The sequence below is a fragment of the Cryptomeria japonica genome, chromosome 9, assembly GCF_030272615.1.
Source record: "Cryptomeria japonica chromosome 9, Sugi_1.0, whole genome shotgun sequence".
In the NCBI taxonomy this organism is placed as follows: Eukaryota; Viridiplantae; Streptophyta; class Pinopsida; order Cupressales; family Cupressaceae; genus Cryptomeria; species Cryptomeria japonica.
In genome coordinates this window covers 619,338,811-619,362,261 of record NC_081413.1, presented here as the reverse complement: position 1 = coordinate 619,362,261, position 23,451 = coordinate 619,338,811, and the positions used below count along the sequence as shown (strand labels likewise).

Below are 23,451 nucleotides of genomic sequence, written 5' to 3'. Positions count from 1 at the left end.
GAATAATATAATCCCGGGGGAATGATGCCAACTAGTTAGAGATGATATTGAATGAAATTCTTGTTTTTAAAAACAAATTGTTATTGCAATTTCCTGCATTCTTCTCAAGTTTTTTGTTCTTGAATAATTTTGTATGAATTATCTGCATGAATTAAAAATTTGACAAGTTCTAGCAGAGGTTCACCTTCCATCTGGAGCTGATTTGAGGTCTTGAAACCTTCAGGTTGAGAAGAAACTGAATTTTCTTTCCCACTGGCCAGAGAAAACCCTCAAAACAAGGGTTTGGATGCAAACAGTGACATAAATCAACATTTCTCTATGGGATCGGTCTGAAACCTTGGGACATGTTGATTTGAAATGTATACTAATTTCTCCTGGTGGTTTTGGAGATAGGAAGTGCCATTTTCCTTCCTTAAGATGATGCCCTAGGCTTGAGATCACTCATGTGGCAAGCTTATGCAACAGAAGAAGTGGGTGGAAACCTTGGACAACAGATTGGACGATGCTCAAACTTGGCATGAGAAGGACCCTTGGAAATGTACAGACCCTTGACAAGTGTTAAACCTTCCATCCATTGTGACTAGTGAAGCTTTTGAGAGCCTAATCCCCAATACCGACTAGAAGTGCCTAAATAGGGTCAGTAGGGTTTGACTATCCATACTCAGATGCCAAATTTAGAAGTCCTTTATGGTATCCAAATCTATAATTTATTTTGGGTGTTGTTTAGAGAATTTGGAAATGACTGGGCAAAAACTCAAAGAGGAGGCCTAATTGCTTGTAGCCCTCACTAGGCCTCTTGGGAAGAAAATGTTGTTGGGGACTTGTAGAACTTTATTGAGAGGTCCAGAAGAATACAAATGCCTTTTCTAGCATGGGATTCCATCCACACAAGTCATATTTCACCATTTGAGTAAATATCTTATTGCTTGGGGTTTGAGGTTGTTAGGTGTCCTTGGTTGAAGGGTTGAAACCTTAGAAGTAGGAGACTCCTTGTCACTTGTGAGTTTCCCTGAATGGAGAGATCCTTGGGAAGGATCTAGGGCAAGCAATTGTAACCTAGGGAAGGTTGCAATCATTGGTCCACTGGAAGAGACCAAGTGAAGACACTTTAGTGAGTAAAACCAAGCAAGTGGTATAACAACACTAGAACCTCTACATCACCATTAGTATCCCAACTGGTTTACAGTCACTCATAGAAAATTTCTTTAATACCTCCTTCACATACTTATAATGTGTGATGAAAATACCACTCTTCATTTGTTGAATTTGCAAGCCTATGAGAGTTTTTATCTCTCCTGATAGAGACATTTCAAACTCACTTTTCATTTCATTCGCAAAGTCATTGCTCATGTCATCATTTCCTCCAAATATGATATAATCTATGAACACTTCACTAACTAGTATCTTATCTCCTTCAAATTTGAGATATATGTTGCTATCTTCACTGGTTCTCTGAAAACCTATCTTCATCAGGTGTAAATGAAGCCTTTCATACCATGCTCTCGGTGCTTGATTTAATCCATATAGTTCTTTGTGAAACTTACATACCATGTCCTTGTTATCAGTTAAAGCATAACCATCTATCTTCTCAATGTATATTGCTTCTTTCAATATTTCATTCAAAAATGATGACTTCACATTCATCTGATATACTTTGAATCCCTTATGAGCTACAAAAGCCAGTAAAGTTCGAACACATTCGAGTCTAGCCACTGGTGCAAAAGTATCACCATAAGCTTCTCCTTCTTCTTGTGCATAACCTTTGCAAACCAATCTATCTTTGTTACGAACTACAACACCATCTTCATTCAGCTTGTTCCTAAAAACCCACTTAGTACCTATCACATTTTTATTTACTGGTCGAGGTAATAGGTTCCATGTGTTATTCTTCTCAATTTGCTCAAGCTCCTCATCCATAACTTTAACCCAATGATCATCTCCAAATACTTCCTTAATAGTTCTAGGCTCAATAATGGAGATCATGCAAGAATTTTCTTTGATTCTTCTTCTGGTTAGAACTTCAACATCCTTATCTCCAATAAGTTGTTCAGGATTGTGATTGAGTCTCACATACCTCAGAATAACATGATCATTATCTTCAAGTTCTTCTTTTGCATTATCATCATCTTCTTCTGAATCTACCTGTTTCGGTTGAGCTGGTACATCAGTATTTTCCTTCCCAGTTTTACGTTTCACAAGTTTTGGTTCCAAAAATAAAATGCAAGGATCTTCATCCTTTTTCTCCACATGGGTTTCCCCTGAGACTTCAGGATACTCATCCACTTGAACGTCAGCACTCTCAATGATTCTCTATGTCCGATTGTTATAAAATTTGTAGGCCTTACTCTTGATGGAATAACCAAGAAATATACCTTCATCACTTTTAGCCTCAAACTTGCTAAAATAGTCACCTCTCTTAATAAAAAAATTTCTGCCAAATATCTTGAAATACCAACATTAGGTGATCTACCATACCAATATTCATAAGGGGTCTTGTCCTTACCTCTTTTTACCAAAATCTTATTCATTGTGTAGACAATTGTGATGATAGCTTCTCCCCAGAAAATTTTCACTACACCTCCTTGTATCAACATCATCCTAGCAGCTTCAACAACTGACCGGTTGTTTCTCTCTGCAATACCATTTTTTTGTGGTGTCCTTGGTGCAGAAAGTTGTCATTTGATACCATTCTCTTCACAATATCTAGTGAATTCCTGAGAAGTGAATTCTCCACCTTGGTCGGTCCTCAGACACTTTATCTTCTTTCCACTCTCCTTTTTAGCTAAGGACCTAAATGCATTGAACTTACTAAATGCCTTTGTTTTATCTTTCAAGAATGTGACCCACATCATCCTTGAGCAATCATCAGTGAAGATAATGAAATATCTATCAGCTTGAATACTTTTATTCCTTATTGGTCCACATAGGTCTGTATGAATCAAATCTTACAGATGCTCTATTGAAAAAGACTTTCTCTTGAAAGTTGAGGATGTCATCTTCCCCAATTGACATTCCTTACATAGAGAATTAATTGATTTGTCCAACTGAGACAAACCTCTCACTAACTTGGACTTACTCACTTTAACAATGTTATCAAAATTTATATGACAAAATATTCTATGCCAAAGCAAACTATCATCTACTTTAGCAATTAAACAGTTGTTGACTTTAGGATTCATGTGAAAAAGGTTACCTTTAGTCTATTTGCTGGTTGCAATCAGTTCACCTTTGTTCCCATAGATTTTGCACATACCATTTTTAAATTCCAATAGATATCCTCTGTCATTGAGTTGTGCATCACTCAAAAGATTGTGCTTTAGACCTTCAACCCAATAGACATCATCTACACTGCTCTTTCCATTAAGAGAAATAGTTCCCTTACCTTTAACCATGTAGGGTGAGTCATTACCAAATTTTACAACTCTGCCATCAAATTAATTCAAAGAAATAAATTTGCTCTGATCACCGGTCATGTGATCTGAGCAACCACTATCAATGATCCAATCATTAGAATTATCCATGCGAGAAACTTAAGCTTTCTGATCATATGTCTCCTCTTTAATGACTACAAATACAATGTCTTCATTAGCATCACCATCAGATTCCTCATCAGTGACACCACCATCAACTGCAATAAGAAAATCTTTTTTTCCTTTTCCCTTGTACTTCTTGAACTTGTCTCGCTTGTGCTCATTATCACCATTAGGACAATTAGCAGCTATGTGTCCAATCTTGTTGTATGCAAAAAATTTCAAAGGTAATTTACCCCTATACTTACGGGTACCTCTAGGCAATCTCTTGGCCAACAATGCTTCAAGATCAACTAAATTGTCTTCATCATCAATTTCTCTGCTAGATCTAGATTCATGATAGTGACTAACATCTCTTATTTTCCTCATAGATGGGTTAGAAATAGAAGCTCTAAATACTGATTCATATTTCTGAATACTACCATCATAAACATTTAATTGAAAAGCTTAATAAGCTTACCAATGATGGAGTCAAGGGTTACCTTAGTTTTGTCAATAGATTTTAGCTCTTGAATGGCTACAACTCAGATAGCATAGACCGATAGCAAGGTTCTCAACACCTTACTAATCATTGTGGCATCATCCATTTTCTCACCAACTATCTCTTTTATCCTTTGACCATACTATTGGATATTCTCACCTTTAGCAATCTACATGTCATCAAAATTTCCTCTTAGACTCTCTTCCTTAGAAATATTCACATGTTCATTACCACTATAAATCTCTTCAAGTTTCTTCCATACGTCATCTGTAGTCTCCAGACGATGGACATCAACATATTCTGCATCAGAGAAAGAATTGATAATAGCCTCTAGTGTTTGATTGTTTGATTGTTTTCTTGTTGCTCTTTCTTCTAATCATCAATCATAATCCCACTAGGTGCAACATATTGAGTATTAACATGTTCCCAGTATTGATTTCCAAGACTCTTGATATAAGTTTTCATTCTATCACTCCATATAATATAGTTCTCTCTATTAAACTTCAGACCTTCCTTCTTCATCATGCTCTACAAGAGTTTACTGATCTATTTGAATAGCACTTAACTTGCTTGTTCAAATCTTTTTCATGCTCCTATTTTCCTTTACTCAAACTGTATATACATCATCTGGTTCGGCAATCACACACTCAATTCAACTTTGCCAATTCTTAAATTAAAACAACTCATCGACCTTATAAACAAATCAATTAGGTCGGTAACACAACGAAAACCTAATTCCCTCATAGAGATTACAAACAAGTCAGTTCAGGTATGACTGTTGGATTACTTAAAAATCTCTATACATCATTCAAGAAAGCCTCGACCACTCCTTGATCACCACTTCATGGAACTTAGTAACTCATCATGCGCTTTGCATTACATGAAATATACTTGTTCATTCCCTAGACAAAAAAATTAACTCAACGTGCCAAAAACTCTTTGAAACTCTCCTCATACAATATGAACACGTGTCATAATCATTACCGCTCATTATAAGATCATAAAACAATATAACCAATTCACCAAACTTAATCAGTTAGGGTTTATCAAAACAACAGGTAGGGTTTACCAGTTCAACTCTCCAATACCTAGCAATATCAGTTCACTCCATAAACTTACCTACCGGTTACAGTTTCCTTCACTATCTCTTCCTACCGATTACAAAACATCATTACAATAATATCATTATCGGTTAATTGATATCAATGAAAATATAACATATCATCAATGCAATCTTCATGCAAATGCAAACAAAAACCATCCCAACGATGAATCACACAACCCGCTCCTATAGCCCCAGGAGTTATCCTAAAAGCTCCTTCAAAATTCAATTTAAACCATCCATCTTTAGGGAGAGCCCAAACACTATTGTCTCTCTTCTTCCTATGTTTGTGCCATCTTTTTCATAGAAAGGTGGAATTCTCAACCCATTCCACCACCCCTTGATAATCCCATCCCAATTTGTGAATTAGGAATCTTTAATGAAATGCGCTTCGATCTTACAATTTATCATGTCCATGGTTTCTACCTCTAACTTATTAATAAAAGAGCGCACTCCACCTTCTTGTCTTTAAAAAAATATATAATTTGTCTCTTTCAAAATCTCCCATATAGTTAGAGAGGGAATTACCACCCAAATACAACCATATAAAAAATTCTTGTTTAATCAAGGCAAAGACTTAAACAAACTTAGAATATCATTGGGAAGGACTATAGTTTGACCTAATTTAGTGCATAGGCACCTCCAACGTTTCTAAGAAAAGGGATAGATTAACAAGATATGATTAATTGTTTCTTCATCCTATTCACATAGAACACACCTTGAGGGACCTTCAAAAACAGTATTCCTAAATCTCTCAGTCATGAGAATTCTACCTTGCATAGATGACCATGAGAAAATACCTGCTTTGAGAACATATAATTTATTCTAGCATACTTTAGTGGGAATGTCTAATTGTGGGAAGTGTTGTTTCTTAATAATAGCATTGTATTAATATTTAGAACTATAATGGCCAGTCTTTTCTCCCACCCAAACAATTTTGTCTTGACCATTATGACATGTTAAAATTTTGCCCTTCCAAATGTCCATTAGTTGTCTAACATCTCCATCCAAAAAAAGATGCTCATAAGGTTTCCACTTCCACCCCAATGTGGGATCTCCATCAACAAAGTCCACATAATCTCTAACATTGGGCCCCTAAACTTACTCCAAACTATTTCTCATTCTCTCCACATTCATTAGAGAAGTAATGCATGGATAGACCACCCAAGAATCCTCCCAAAATTATGCACTTCTACCATCAACAGTAAACCAAGATAATTTCTCAGTAATGATATCCCTACATATAAACATAAAGTTCCATACTATGGACCCCTTCTATAGATTAGCAGTCCTGAAAATGCAACTAATAATATCATCCTCCAGATATTTGCCTTTCATAATTTGAACCCATTTGAGATGAGGATCCTTATATATCTTTCACACTAATTTTGCTCCAAATTTCTTTGTTCTGCCATAACTAATTTCCCAATCCTACACCCATAATCTCTTTTGGTTTGCATATCTTATCCCAGGCTATCATTTCTATATTCTTCTTCTCTATTAATCCTTATCAAAAGAAATTTCTCATTCTTTGAAGTAGTTTGGAATGAGCTCTTGTAGAGAGAGAGAGAGAGAGAGAGAGAGAGAGAGAGAGAGAGAGAGAGAGAGAGAGAGAGAGAGAGAGAGAGAGAGAGAGAGAGAGAGAGAGAGAGGAAATACATTAGATAGAAAGGCATTATTGAGCGGACAACTTTGAGTATTGTTAATCTACTTGTTGAGGATAACCATTTCTCTTTCCATGAATTCATATTTCTATCCATCTTCTCCCCCATAGGTTCCCACACTTTAATGGACTTAATTCCTTTATCAAGGGGAAGGCTTGAGTATGTACATGGTAATTTTCTTGGTCTAAACCCCAAAATAATTAAAATGTCTCTTTCCTCTCTTGGTTTAATGAAGAAGAAAAATATTTTTGACTTCTCTTGACTAATTAGCTGACCCAAGGCTTTTGAGTAAAGACTAATAATCCTCTTAAACCACCTAGCTTCCAACTTATTCCCATCTCTGAAAATCATAGTATCATCTGCGAACTATTTATGAGAGATAGTTGGCTACACATTTGTAACCCTAATACCTTTGATAAGCCCCACCTCTTGAGCCTTCGTAATAGATATACCTAGAGCCTCTTCCATAATGATAAAAATAAATGGGGAGATAGGATATTCTTGCCTTAGGCCTCTGGAAGACTCAAAGAAACCCTCTAGGGAACCATTGACTAGGATTGGAAATATAGGACTCAAGATGCAATTAAATATCAAGTTAAGGGGTTTGAGGTTGCATGTTCCGTCTTGTTTATTCCAGACTGCATTTACTATGATATTTTTGTGTTTATTATGGCTCCAACCAACTTTAGCCTAGCAGTTGATGCTGGTGCTAGAGTTGCTGCTACGGACCCTCATGGTGCCACTGAGCAAACTCACAAGTTTGTGTTGAAAGTGTTTCATGAGGTATGTCCTCACCTGATGTTGTACTTCCAATTCAGGATTTTGACAATGCTTATGACTGGCTTGAAAAATGCACTTTGATAGGATATTTTGTGGATAGGATCTCTCCTGAAAGCATGCTTCATGATTGGGTCGCCAAAGCCTGGTCTCCTCATGGAGTTAGGCTTGATGGTGTCCAAAGTCTCACAAAAGGATTTTTTTTGTTTCACTTTTCGAACCCTTCCCATCTAGAGGCTATTCTCTCCCATGGTCCATGGACTATTAGGTCATCCCTTTTGGTCTTCCAGCGTTGGTCTCACAATTTTTTTGTCTCGAATGACAAAAAATTGTGAGTTCCAGTTTGGGTTGAGTTCCCTGGTCTTCCTTTGCCTTGTTGGCCTTTCATGCAAACCATTGCTCAGTCTGTTGGCAAAGTTGTCTACCTTGAGCTAGACCCTTTTTTTAATGCTCGCCCTCAAAAGAAGGTATGTGTAGAGGTTGACCTTTCTCGCAACTTGAAAGAAACTATTGATATTCAAGAGGGCAGCAACACCTTCACCCAGAAGGTACTTTATTTGAACCTTCCCAACACTTGTTATCGATGCCAATTGACAGATCACAAGATCAAGGATTGTCCCTTGGCAACTCTAAAATTGAAACCCCTTGTTAAGGAGTCTGGCTCTCATCCAGTGGAGGGAGCCAAGAAGGATGAATGGACCAGTGTGGTTCATAAAGGAAAAACCCCTATGGTTTCGGCCCAAAAGACTCCCGTTGATTCCAGTTCTCAACCATTGACAGATCCTCCTTTGCAGTCTTCATCCTCCTAGATGGCTCTCAATTTGGTTTCAAACCCTACTCAATAGGGAAATGCTTCTACTAAGGGTGTTGCTCGCCCTCCTTGGGTGCGCACTCCTCAAGTTGTGTCTATGATTTCTGCTCCACACTCTCTACGTCATTCTCCCAGCCCTTCAGGATGTGCTAAGATTGTAGATGGTGGTTTACAAAAATGGTGCGTCATCTCCAATGGGCATCCAAATTTTTTACGCAATAGCTTCTCCTCTCTTGGGGACGAGGAAGATATACTAGTTTTGTCATGAATTACATCTCATGGAATGTTTGAGGTCTCACAAACCTCACCAGAAAATATTATGTTTGAAATGTTCATCAATGTATTGTAGGTCTAGATGTTCTTTGCTTCCAGGAAGTTAAAATTGTAGATTTCATGCTAATTGCTCCATGTTGTGTTATTTAGCCAGATAGCCTTGTTTTTTCTTCCTAGCATGAAGCTGATCAAGGGGGAGTTGTCACTCTCCTTTCACCTCGGTGGTGCACTGTAGTTATTTCTCATGGGGTTGATCCCATGCAACGCATTGTCTAGGTTTTTCTTTTAATTGACAATCATTCCGTTGGGATCATTAATGTTTATGCTTCCAATGATTCAGTTGAAAGATCTTACCTCTGGCAATAGATCATGAATAATCTTCCACCTACCACTTGGGTCATGTGTTGGGATTTCAATATGGTTGAGATGACTTATGATAAGGATGGCTTTTTGCCTTTCCGTTGGACAGCTAGAGAGCAAGAAGCTTGGTACTATATCTGTAATAAATTAGGTCTTTTCGACCCCAAAACCAACCACCACCATCCTAGTGGGGTCTGACACACTTGGTCGAATTTTAGAGCTGGCTCTAACAGAATTCTTAAAAGGCTTGATCGTGCTATGATATCTAAGCAACCTTTTTTCTCTTTTTCTGAAGATCATGATCTTCCTGCCACTCCTCTTGTTGATGTGATGTTGTCATACCACTTCCCCATACAGTTTAGCATTGAATGGCAGATATCTAGGCAACGTCCTTCCAAAATGCAATTCTACCTCAATACCTCTCTTCTAAACCACCAGTTCATGATGGCCCACATTCAATGAGTGTGGAATCTTGAGCCAAGGCCCCATCATCACACTGGTTGGATTGTGTGGTGGCAAGAAGCCATTTCTCGCTCTGCAAGGTTTCTGCGCATTTATGGTAGGCAACTTGCCATCTACCGCATGCGATCGTATGATGTGACCACCAAAGCTTTATGTGCTCGCATAGAAGCTTTTGCTTTGAATCCATTTGATTCTACCCTGCAACTTCATTTAGCCTAGCTTCGCCATCAGAAGCAAGTTGCAGATAGTCACTTTGCTAGAGGACATCAAATCAAAGCTAGATTACACAGGCTTAAAGTAGGTGATAGGGCTTCTAAGGAGTTTTTCCTAGCTCTACATGCCCATCATACCTCTGTTGGGATGAAGAAAATTAGAGAGGGATAGGCTCTTCTCACTAAGTTTCCTGACATATTGCAAGCCTTTGTCCATCATTATGAGAAGGTGTTCACAGTGCAAGGAGATTCTTCGACTAGAACCCAAGCCTTACAAGATTGCTTAGCTGTTGTTCCCAAACGACTCTCTGAATCACAGCAAGCCTTTTGTGATATCTTACTAACAATTGATGATCTCAAAGAAGCCACTTTTTCTATGGTAGATGACAAAGCCCCGGGCTGTGATGGATTCCCATTCGAATTCTACAAATCTCTTTGGCCTTGTGTTGGTCCTGACCTTCATAAGGTCTATCTAGAAGCTTTTTATTCCCGATCCTTGGGAAAAATGATTAATCAAGGAAACATCAAGATTATCCCCAAGGTTGGGGACCCAGAGGATATTTGCAATTGGTGACCTATCACCTTGCTTAATGTCTCTTATAAGATCATTGCCAAAGCTTTGGCCCTTAAGATTCGACATCTTCTTCCGCTTATTGTCCACCCAGAACAGAATGGATTTATTAAATCTAGGTTTATTCTAGACAATATTATTGTTGTTTGGGAAGGAATGGATTGGGCTAGACACTCTCAACAGTAGCCAATCTCTCCTAAGATTGATTTTGCTAAAGCGTATGATCACATTGAGTGGCCTTTTATCTTGGCTACTCTCAAAGCCTTCAACTTTGGTCCTCGGTTCATCTAATCTATTCAGATGTTATTCGAAGATGCCTCGGCTTGCATCACCATTAATGGCCGATAGTCTGAGGCTTTTGGCATTTTTCAGATCCATTTGCCAAGGGTACCCTCTAGCTCTTGCTTTATATGCTCTTGCAGCGAAAGGGCTTAGCTACTTACTTGCTAATCCTATCGCTGTTGGGCATGTTCGTGGTATCTCCCTACCCGAGTCACCTTCCCAACTTGTCAATGGCCACTTTGTAGATGATTCCTTTCTCACTCTCATTGAGGATGAGGATAATGTGTAGTTCTCTCTTCAGTGTCTTAAAACGGTTTGCTTGGCTTTTGGTTCAGCCATTCAGTGGCATAAGACACAATGTTATAGACAATCCTTTCTTCCTGCTCCGCCATGGATCCTTCAGTATGACTGGAAATGGCTCCAACATGGAAAAATATTTCTCTTTTTGGGCATTCCTTTTGCCTTCCAAGGTTCGCCTTTTGATCTTTGGCAGGCGATCTTAGCCAGAATCGAGAAAAAGATTGCCTACTGGATCACCAAGCCTCTCTCTTTGGCTAGTAAATTCCAAGTTTGTTCCAAAGTGTTGGCCACCACCCATGTTTACTATTCTTCATGTTGGGATCCTTCAAAGGCCTCTTACATGAAGTTGGAAAGACTTCTGCAAGCCTTTCTTTGGGCCTCTGGGTTTGACCATCATGGTTTTGAGAGGGTTGCTTGGGATTACTGTTGTCTCCCCAAGGAGTATGGAGGACTCGGCCTTATTTCTACCCAAAACCAAGGGCTATCCTTATGTGCTAAATGGGTTATCAGAGCCTTATTTGGTGACGAGGCCTGGAAAATTCTTCTCTAGCATTGCATTTCTTCAGGCTTTCCTTCCAAAAGGCTAGCCTAGAAAGGGATTAGCTTGCAAACCTTGCTCACCATGAAAGACCCTATTTAGATACAGGGTACTTTTATGGTCAAAAGTATCTGGCATGCTTGGGAAGCTATCAAGCCTTAGCTACGATGGGTCGACAATGGCTTTCGAGATAACTTATCCATGAATTAGCACAACCTTTGGTGGTCCCCTCTTTTTCAGGTGCAAGGGTTATCTTTGGCCAAGATTCAAGGTATTAGTGCTCTGCGCTTTCACAAGCACAAAATTCATGCACCTAAGGATCATTTTTCTCCATCTATTAAGATCCTCTGGTCTTGGGAAGACCTCTAAGTCCAATTTCGTCTGTCTCGGCCAGATTGACAAACTTATGACCTTCTAGTCTCAGCCCTTCCCTCAAATTTACTTCATAAGCTCGTTATTTGGCCTGTTAGACCTTGGTGGAAATACTAGAAGTGGTATCCTTGGACTCCTTTTACCAACTACAAACCCAAAATGGGTTATCTCTGGTTGGTTCCTCACTTGCCTATGGTTCATACTCTCAATCAGTGGTGGCACTAGTAGTCTTCCCAGACCACCTGGAGATTCAGGTTTTTGGTTGTCTGGTCCACCATCACCGAACCTAAGATCTCACACTTTGCTTGGTGTGTTCTCTTTCAAGATCTGCCTTTGGGTTCCAAGCTCAAACATTTGAGAGTGCCTAATCCTTGATTTCCTTTTTGTGGTCACCCAAAAACTTTTATGCACATCTTTTGGTTTTGTAGAAGAGCTCAACAGTATTGGAGCTGGATTCATGACTTTTTTCGGCCTTTTAAGCCTAAACCATTTTCCTAGCACATGGCTCTTCTAGGTGATTCACCTAAAATCCCCTTTAAGTTCTCCTAGATATGGGATGCGTTCAGAATGGAGATCATATTCACTCTTTTGAAGGATAGAAATGATGTTATTTTTTCTCACAGCTGCTTGGATATTAATGTTTCACTTTATGCTAAAGCTTGCATTTGTAACAATGTATTGATGCAGATTTAGCTACAAGCTGACAAGGTGGCCCACCTTTACAAGCTCATTCAACACTGGGGCAATGCCCCTTGTGCAATTTCCCGAGTACTATCAAACTCTGTCTCTGTCGACTATACACCCCGTGGCCACTATCACAGTTGTAGCTCTTAGACCCTACGATCCTAGCCTCCTAGCTACCCCTCGAGCAGGAAAGACGATGCATGGCGTCTTCGTTTGGCTTCCCCTTTGTGGCATGGCTCTGGCTTGGGGTGACCCTCTGATGCCCCTGTGGCCTTTGTTCCTATTGCTATTGATTTTGGGTGGCCCTCTACCACCCCCTCCAAGTTTCCTCATCGGGCTTTGGCAATCTCGCCTCCTAGGAATGAGGAAGGAGAAATTGAAAGAGATCCTAAAGATGGGTGGTCTGTGCCAGACCCGACCCCTAGCCCCGCTAATGTATGGGGTAAAAAAGATGACCGTGATCCTCCACCCTCAGCTACCTCTGCTTTGGATGCTTGAAGAAGTTTTTTGATGAATAGCTTGTTATTTTTTTGTTTTCGGCCACTAGTCGAGTGACTCTCGCGGGCTGATCTCGTATCCCCCAACCTTTTTTTGTGAATATGTACTTTAATATTTCTTATTAATAGAGAAGGCCTATTCATCAAAAAATATCAAGTTAATCCACTTCTTACAAAACCCAAAGGCTTCCAAGCATTTAATCAGAAATCTCCAATTCACTTTATCAAAATATTTCTTTATATCAAGCTTTATTAGCATGCTTGGTTGTTTATTATTATGAATGGAATGAAGAGCTTCTTGAGCTATGATCACTACATCAATAATCGATCTCCCTTACACAAAAAATGTTTTTTCTTTAGCTATAATTATTGGGAGGATATATTTTAGTATATTGGCCAAGGCCTTAGTCAATATTTAATACAAGGTATTGCTTAAGGATATTGGTCTAAATTCATCTAGACACATAACATTTTCTTTGTTTGGAATTAACACAACAAAGGTGTTGTTTGTCTCTAGATTACAAACCTTCCTGCTACTCTAGTAGCTTCTACAACTTCCACCAACTCCTCCCTGAAAATATTCTAGCATTTTTGAAAGAATCCTGCTTGGAAATCATCTAGATTAGGGGCTTTATCTAGATGCAAGTTCCTAAGAGTCATTTCAATCTCATCCACTGAGAATTTTTCTGTTAGCATATATTCTAGTCCTACAAGACCAATTTAGGAATATCACCCAATAATATTGACTAAGATGTCAAATCTAAACCTTCCCAATTATTCAAAATCTTTTTGAAGAAGGATACTTCCTCTCTAGCTATACTCCCTAGGTCTTCAATGAGATTTTCATCATCTCCTCTCAATCTGAAAATAGTATTAATGCTCCTCCTCATCTTAGTGTTATTATGAAAAAACTTTGAAATTTAATCTCCTTCTGCTAGCCATATCTCCCTAGATTTTTGCCTTCAATAGATTTCCTCCCTTTCCAATACCTCTTGATAATCTCACAAAATCTCCTTCTCTTTAAGAAATCTCTCTTGATCCATGCCTACACTAGGTACTTTTGAATTCAATGCTCGCAAAGCTTGCTTAATGCTAATCTTCATTTCAATTTAAATATTCTCTAGGTGTTCCCTATTCCATTTTAGGATCTTTTGCTTGATTTATTTTAATTTAGAAACAAAGCAAAAGAGCATTGAACCCTCAAATTGTTCCTCATTCCACCAAGTATCAATTAGCTCAAAAAACTATTCATCCTTCATCCACATCTTTTCAAATTTGGAAGGACGATTCAAGGGAGTTTTATCCCCTACCAAAGTTAATTCCATCGAATGATCAACCAATCATGAATAGGATAAAATCAAAGAATTTATCTCCCAGGGGAAGGATGTCATATTACCTTTAAAGAAAAACCTATCTAACCTCTCTGCTATATAGTCAAAACCCATTCTTCAGTTATGTTGGGTAAAGGTGTCATTCTTCGAGGCCACTTCCAATAAATTATTTCTAAAGACCCATTCCTTAAAATCTTTATGAGGTTACAGTTCCTTCTGAATCTACCCTCTCTTATCTAATAGATGTAGGATAGCATTGAAATCTCCCCCAATTATAAAATGTGTTGAAGGAAGTTGATTCAAAAATCCATTTAAATTTGACCACAACTCCTTTTTCTTGTTGGTGGCAATAGGTACCTATACATTAATTAATATGAATCTCAGATTGCAAACCACAATTCTAATCACCCCCATTCAATGCTTACTTTCTACAATGGGTTCAAAATAAACCCTAATCGGATTCCAAAGGATAGCTAACCCACCTGAAGCTCCCTCTACTTGAACATCTACTACTCCCCACAAACCTATTCTTTTTTTAAAACCAATCATTTCCTCTCTGATCAATTTTGTTTCCTATAACAAAATTGCCTTTGCTTTGGCCAAGGATATTCTACTTTTGACCAAACATTTTTTCTTAGGAGTATTTAAGCCCCTAACATTCCATGACATGAGCCTCATATCTCCTTGGGAAGGAACTTCCTCTTCCTTGCATTTATTTAACTAGTTATTTTAGTTTGATCCACAACAAATCCATCCATCAGTCTATGCCCCACCAAATATTTCTTGCCTCTCCTCTTGTTTATGGGTTTCACATAGTCTAGTTTGTCCTTATTGGGGCAACATTGGTAAATGCCTGATAGTTATTCCCCTTTAACCCCATCCTCAAATTCTTGATTGACTTCTTTCACATAAAGCATTTCTTGATATGCCTCCTCATCTACTTCTAGCTCCAATATTTTTTGAATTAACAATTGTTTTTTGTTTTAGTTGATCTTCATTTTCTTATGTTTGCATCTTAAGATATGCCTAAAAATTCACAAACTAGTTCCAGTTTTGGAGAAATATTGTTGCACTTTCTGCCATTCAAACCCTTATCTCCCCTTATTTTCTTATCTCCTTTAGTTAAACAAGAATCCTTTAAAGCCTCGCTATGTTCTACATCTTTATAGTGAGTATCTTCTTTAGAAGACCTAATATATGACATCTATGCATTAGGAATTTTGATCTATCTCTCTATTGGTTTGATTAGTGATGTAATTGTTAATTGATATCCTGATTAAGAGCCTCAACCTCAATCCTCAACTAGGAAAGTTGCTCTCTATTAAAATCATCAAATTCTAATTGCTTCTCATTCTTCTTTCCCCATCTAATCAGTTTAGATACTAAAGACCTTGCATCTACCCCAAAGATAGTATTAACATTGATGCTACTGCCTTAACTCCACTTGCTCCATCTTTAGTTCAATCACTTGGAAACACAAATGCAGGCTTACTAATGTCCTCACCACTCAAAGGAGATTTTCCTTTTGTATCTACCACTTGATCCCCAACCTCTTTAAGAATTGAAAAAGTTGTCTCTCCTACACCCACACATTCTCTACTCTTCTCCTCTGCCAAATATCTAATTCTTGAAAACACTGTTATCATTTGTTCCCTTAGGAGGCATTTACCTAGTTGTTGATCCCTTACAACTTGCACTTTATGGTGTCATCTTCCCAAATCTAAAAGAATCTCTTGTTCACTATAGACTCCTAGATATGTATGTATCTCAACATAAATGTTTTCCACATCCCCTTTTTTTCTCATTAAGGAAATCCTCTTCCACCTGGAAAAAGGAACCTAATGCATCTCCTATACTCAACATGAATTCCTCATTCTAAAATTCAACTAGTAATCCTATCATACTAATCCATATTAGGGTTTTCTTGAACTTGTATTGTGATGGATCAAAGAAAGCTTTTGATTCTATTAAAGCTTGATCCTTTAAAAAATATGGGTTATCCATACAATATTTTTTATTTCATATTTGAATCTACACATTCAATGAGGAAAAAATTATTTTGTAAGGGGAAAATACTTAACTTACCAAGAAAATATTCTCTCCACCATTCCATGGTCTCAGCCTCACTCACTCCATCTCCACACCATTTCACAAAAAGGGCTCCTTCTTTTAGTCATTGAGCATTCAAAACTACTAGGTTTGAAGGCATGACAAAGGGTTTTACTTCTCAGATACTTTCTCCCCCTATTAAATTCATCTTTATTGGGTTCCTTAAGGTTCAATAGTCTTCAATCATTTCATCCTATCCTTTTCCTCCTTCTCCGAAACCCATGTCGAGCTTGAATCATCAAACTTCTTTGCTTATTTGCCCCCTTTCGTACTTGCTTCTGATCGAATATGTTTAAACCTAAATTCTCTATGTTTTAGTTGATCTCCTGACTGATTATTGAGGCTTTGAATCAAAACCCACCCCCCCTTTCCCAAGAGGAATTTTGTTTGAGCTTGTTACAAATGAGGGAAATTTTTCATTTGATATGATACAGTTTAAATTTCTAGGACCACCTCTATGTTAATCTTGGGTTTTTTTTGTTGGATTTTGTGTAAAATAACCCTCATTCTTCCATGGTCTCCTTTTTCGAGAGAGAAAATTTTTAGAGATCCTCTCCATTTTTCAATAATATCATAATTTATCAAGCATTTATTTGATATTTGATTATTGTATTTTTATATTTTTTGTTATATTACACACATATACATACACAGACACATGCATATACATGTACATCCACACACACACACACACACACACACACAAGATTAAATATTTGGCATATGTATCAAACATTTAATACAATGATCTATTTTAATAGATTCTTATTAGTTCTTGATTAATTTTAATTTAAAAATTTATAATTTTATTTAGAAACATAAATGAAATGTATATTGCTTTATTATATAATTAATTTTAATTAATACACATCTTATTGATTTCATCAATATGTCATTAAGTACAATCAATACTAGAAAGTAACAATTACAACAAATTAAGAAATGCCATCACAACCATAATGTTCACAATTATCACATTCAAAATTAGTATATGTATAATGTCTCCTCACATGATCAATTTCAATCACCAAACACATTATTGACTCATTAAATATATTCAAGATTAGAAATTAACAATTACAACTCTAAACTAAAATACTACTAAATTATTTACAAGAATCACATTTGCTAGATAATCTTTATTAGTCCTTTAAATATATGTACTCACAAGTTTCCCAAATATTAAAAGTATTGCATTATATCCATCCAAAATTATCATGTACACTTTAATATAACAACATGCATAAAATATTTTAAAATATATAGTGCCTAATAAATAGATGGTGCACATATCCCATATTGCATAATATATGCTTTTTATTACCATATGCACTTAGTCAAATGGTAGAATCAAAGTTGTTGATCTTGCATACCTTACTAGATGCTTATCTTTCTTTATGCATATTTTGGTATGACCACTTTACATAAAATTTATAGAGATGGCACGAGGAACATATTACATGAACACTCACCACAAAAGATTCACTAATGGGTAATATATCACACCTATTCATAACTTAGGGATTTAATTAGCTTTCAAAATCATAGTGGTTATACCACTCATTATAAAGGAGTTGAAGGGTATAAAACAAAAATGATGTACTAGGTTGGAATTGGGGTGTTCTACATGGATGGTGAAGAGAAGAGTGTAATAGAAACTCCAAAAAATTAATTATTCATGTTTGATTTTATAGAAAGAATGTTATATATGAGACCACACAAGTTTTTTAGTTGTTGTCTAGTCATACTACAAACTAACCACATAAATAGTCACTTGCAATGTTCATTACATGTGTCACTCTATATGGAGTCTCTTATTTAGCGACTAGTAGCAATGTTTGTTTCAAAACTATTTGGATACACTTGAGAAAAATTTGTATGTACAAATTTTATTTCCTTTTGTAGACATGGTTAGAGTTTTGAGTTTTTTTGTTATGCTATAGTGGTAATGAGGTAAAAATTTACATGACAATAGCTAGAGTAAGATGTAAAATTATAGGAATTGAGTTGTCAATACTAATTTTTCAATAAATTACTTGAATTTGGTACTTCAAATCATGACCACAATTCATTTTAGTACTTCCTAGATAGCTCAAATTAATAGTTTTGTGAAAATGATTAAAACAGGTAGTTCATATATATGGTGAAAAAAATTGTATACAAATTTGAATAGAAAAGAGGTAGAAAATAAAAAACAGCATAGAAAACATGAGTATTTTGGGTAATTGTTAGACAAGGGGTATTTAAAAGTTGAAATTGTTATTGGAAAAGACATCAATAATAAAATCTTGGGAGTTAGAAATGGAAATAGATGTATTATTTTTTTATCTTACAAACAGATGTAGTAGGCCATATGTATACATAATTTTAAACCTCAACCACACATTCTTTTGACAAAGACTTATTACAAACGTTCTAAACCTCAATTATTAGTTTATAAACTCATGTTGTCATTTCATTATGAATAATATTATTAAAATCGATCAATATACAACATATTTTACATAATTTGTTAGGATTGTATACACAACCTTATGGATTGATTGTGTAACCAATAAGATTAATTACACAAATTCAAATCGAATAAAACAATTTATCATATGAAATAATATGCCTCATTTAAATTTAAAATATTTTGTTAGTTTAGTGACAAACAAATAATACTTGAGCCATTGTAAATATATTTTATCAAAATTTGAGAATATAATGTTAAAAGAATGTAATTAGCTAATATTGTCTCCTAAAGGTCAAGATACAGGTCAAAATATTGTGTAGTTTTCAAAAATAAAAAATTTAAAGATCTTGAAGCTAGTAATTTGAATTTGTATTTGCATGGTAGACTTAAAAAATTGATACTTTAATTATCATCTATTTGTCTATGTTCTACAATTCTTTTGTAGATCTGTTATATTGTTTTATAGTTTTTATTTAAATATATTTGAAATTTGAAATTTGTATTTGCATGGTAGACTTTAAAAATTAATACTATAATTATCATCTATTTGTATATGTTCTACAATTTTTTTTTTTTGGATCTGTTTAATTGTTTTATAATTCTTATTTAAATACATTTTCTAAGAAATATATGTTGGGTGTTTTTTTTTGTAGTGGGTATTGAGGAAGCCAAAACTCTTGTCGCTAAACTTCTAGATATGGAAAGTAAATCTGTTAAGGTGGTGGTTATTTATGGACAAGGTAGGATAGGGAAGACAACTTTAGCTACCGCAGTTTTCAGTAATCTAGACTTTAAAAATTACAAATATTCTAGATTTGATATGGAACAGAATTGTTCAGATGCTAATCTTAAGTTGCTGCAACAACAAATTTTAGAAGACCTTTATGACCATAAAATTCAGTTGAGGAGTTTGAATGAAGGTCGGGAACAATTGTCCAAGGATTTTAAAGAGCACTCCTTTAAACCCGTCTTCATTTTTGTTGACAACGCACTCAAGCAAAGTGACCTAGAAAAGCTTTTGCCTATAAATGACCTAGCATCCCTTCCGGCACAAAGCAGGATTCTTATAACCACCAGAAATCTAAATGAGACTCGTATAATTTTACAGGAAGGAATTGAGCGATGTCATTATCTAGTAGCTTCTCTTCCACAAGAAGAGGCATGGAAACTCTTGTGTGAGTTGGCTTTAGGCAGTGCCCAAGCAAGTTTTGACCCAATTGTAGATATTAATGGCCTCCTTCAAATATGCCAGGGAATTCCACTAGTACTAAAAATGGCAGGAGCAAGATTACCTGAGCATGCTCAAAGCATGCCAACTTGTAGAGATGTAGTTGAAAGTCTTAAGTCAGAGCTACTACAAGGAGAGCGGGATGACTTAAGTGAGCATATGGTGGATTTTGTATATAACCGCTTGAAAGCCTCCTGTAAAGAGGCATTTCTTGATATTGTGTTCTTCTTTTGTAATTGGAAGCGGCAGAGAGTGGCATGTAGTGTTGGAGTGACAGAGTTTGAAGAGCTTGAAAGGGCTGCACTTGTAAATATAGTGAAAGACATGGTGCATGTTCATGATATAGTGAAAGCACGAGGGAGAATGTTGTCACCAGATGGGGAAAGAATTATTGATCTACAATCTCTCACGGAAGTTCTCAAAGATGTAGAGGTATGTTTTCTATCTCTCAGATTTATAGATTTTGTCTCTCTACATATAGATGACTTAACAACCAAATTTTGCATATATCATCACAAAATCAATTTTAGGAAAGATTTGAAAGATCAATTAGTGCTCTATATTTGAATGTTTTATGGAGCTACAAGCATTTTTGCAGAGGATAAAGAATACAAAGGGGTTTGCTCTTCAGTTGAAATCATTTGAGCTAGAAGCAAAACATCTCAACTTGATGAAGAAATGTTTTAAGGGTTTTGATCTTGACAAAATCTACAAGAATAGTAAATGGAGAATGTAAAGGATCCTTCGAAAATCTACGGTTGCTCAGCCTCAACAACTATAATAATTACACACGGATGGATATCAATAAACATCTGACGTTATCAGTATTCATTTTGAAATACGACAAAGACTCCAACTTTCCTGAGGCAAAACCTATAATCTCTGTCTAATTTTTAATTTTATGTTTTGAGCAAAATTCTTTAAATTTTATACTTTTTTTTGGCACATTCCTAATTCGAAACAATGAAATTGTTTTGCAGTTCATCGACACCATCCCATCTTCATTGAGATATATGTATATAAAAGATGCTACGCTGGTTAATCTTACCACCACCCTTTCCCAAATTCAATATTTGCAATCTCTCACATTGCGGGGCTGTAGAGGGTTTAGTAGCTTGCCTGAAACCATTGACAACCTACTTGTTTTGGAAAAGTTGAGTTTAAAGTTTTGTGATAGTTTGGTGAGCCTTCCATATAATTTTGGAAAAATATCTGGTTTGAAAAAGGTGAGTTTAAGATCTTGTTCCAGCTTGGTGACCCTTCCAGACAGTATGGGCAATTTATCTTCTTTGAATAACTTGGATTTAAGGTCTTGTTCCAGCTTGGTGAACCTTCCAGACAATGTGGGAAATTTATCTTATTTGAGTAACTTGTATTTAAGGTCTTGTTCCAGCTTGATGAGCCTTCCAGACAGCGTGGGCAATTTATCGTCTTTGAATAACTTACATTTAAGTTCTTGTTCTAGCTTGGTGAGCCTTCCAGACAGTGTGGGCAATTTATGTTCTTTGAATGACTTGGATTTAACCTCTTGTTCCAGCTTGGTGAGCCTTCCAGACAGTGTGGGCAATTTATGTTATTTGAATAACTTGTATTTAAGCTCTTGTTCAAGCTTGGTGAGCCTTCCAAATAGTGTAGGCAATTTACCTTCTTTGAATAACTTGTATTTAAGATTTTGTTCTAGCTTGGTGAGCCTCCCAAATAGTGTGGGCAATTTATCTTCATTGAATAACTTGTATTTAAGCTCTTGTTCCAGCTTGGTGAGCCTTCCAGACAGTGTGGGCAATTTATCTTCTTTGAATAATTTGTATTTAAGGTCATGTTCCAGTTTGGTGAGCCTTCCAGACAGTGTTGGCAATTTAGTTTCTTTGAATAACTTGTATTTAAGGTCTTGTTCCAACTTGGTGAGCCTTCCAGAGTCCAGACAGTGTGGGAAATTTATCTTCTTTGCATAACTTGGATTTAAGGTCTTGTTCCAGCTTGGTGAGCCTTCCAGACAGTGTGGGCGATTTATCTTCTTTGAGTAACTTGGACTTAAGGTCTTGTTCCAACTTGGTGAGCCTTCCAGACAGTGTGGGCAATTTATCTTATTTGAGTAACTTGTATTTAAGGTCTTGTTCCAGCTTGGTGACCCTTCCAGACAGTGTGGGCAATTTATCTTTTTTGAATAACTTGGATTTAAGCTCTTGTTCCAGCTTGGTGAGCCTTCCAAACAGCATAGGCAATTTATCTTCTTTGAATAGATTGGACTTAAGGTCTTGTTCTAGCTTGGTGGGGCTTCCAGACAGTATGGGCAATTTATCTTCTTTGAATAACTTGAATTTAAAATCTTGTTCCAGCTTGGTGAGTCTTCCAGACAGTGTGGGCAATTTATCTTCTTTGAATAACTTGGACTTAAGGTCTTGTTACAACTTGGTGAGCCTTCCAGACACTGTGGGCAATTTATATAGATTGGTAAAGCTATATTTAATCAGATGCACACAGCTATCTTTGCTGCCAGAAAGTTTCAGAAACCTCGCATCTCTGGAGCGCTTGGTGTTGCAAGATTGTGAGAAACTCTCGAATCTGCCTCAAAATTTTGGTCAGCTGAAGTGTCTAAAATATGTGAGCGTTCATGGATGCAGTGTATTACAGAGCTTCTCTAGTGATTTTGAATGTTTGAGTTCACTAATTGCTGTCAAGGCTTCGGAATGTTCTCAACTGGAGGAAAATACAATGGACAAGTTAGCCAAGATGAATGGATTGATGATTGTGGATATAGATGGAAGCCCTATCTTGAAAAAGCGGTGGGAACAAGTGAAGGAGCAATACTCTTTAGCAGTAGTGGAGTGCGGAAGAAAGGTAATCATTGTTACAAATTTTCTTGTGCTTAACTACGAATTTTATTTCATTGTCTATAATTGCTCAACCTTGTTCTTAATTGAGGGTCTTCATTGCATTGCAGGAATTCGAGACTGAAATGTACCCACACGAGGATGTAATGTATAGAGAATTTTTTCACAGTGAGTCAAAACTCATGCATGTTGATGAGAATGGGCATCTCGTGGAGTCGTCCCGTATGACAGGTGGGGAAAAGCTGTGGTTCTTGTTAAAGGAGAGAGATGTGAGATCAGCACCATCAAATAGCAGATGTTGGGAAACAGTGAAGAAGAAATGGATGGAGTTGGTGGCTTCGGAGGGGGCTCAAATGATTTATGTGGATATGGGAGGGTCATGGGAGGAAAGAGAAAGACGTGTTCATTACAAGTATTTTTTATTCGATTAGCAAGGTATGAAGAGCCCTGAATGATGTACAAAGAAGGACATACTAGAACACAACAAATTGAAAAGATGGGTTTACAAAAGGACCCAAAACCTTCAAGGGTTTTCAAAAGGCACCCAAAACCTTACATTCAAAAACTAACTATCTGGAAAG

At 36.6% G+C, this 23,451-nt stretch overlaps 1 protein-coding gene and 1 pseudogene across 1 annotated transcript; both read left to right on the top strand.

Moving 5' to 3' along the window:
* The first annotated feature begins 10,556 nt into the window (after positions 1-10,556).
* Positions 10,557-20,775, top strand: LOC131063656 (disease resistance protein RPP13-like). The gene is made up of 3 exons (XM_057997552.2): positions 10,557-10,719; positions 19,465-20,471; positions 20,638-20,775. The coding sequence occupies exons 1-3, from the start codon at positions 10,557-10,559 to the stop codon at positions 20,773-20,775; spliced, it is 1,308 nt and encodes a 435-aa protein (XP_057853535.2).
* Positions 20,776-20,926: 151 nt separating this feature from the next.
* LOC131858560 (uncharacterized) overlaps positions 20,927-23,451 on the top strand; it is a 47,585-nt pseudogene continuing 45,060 nt past the window's right edge.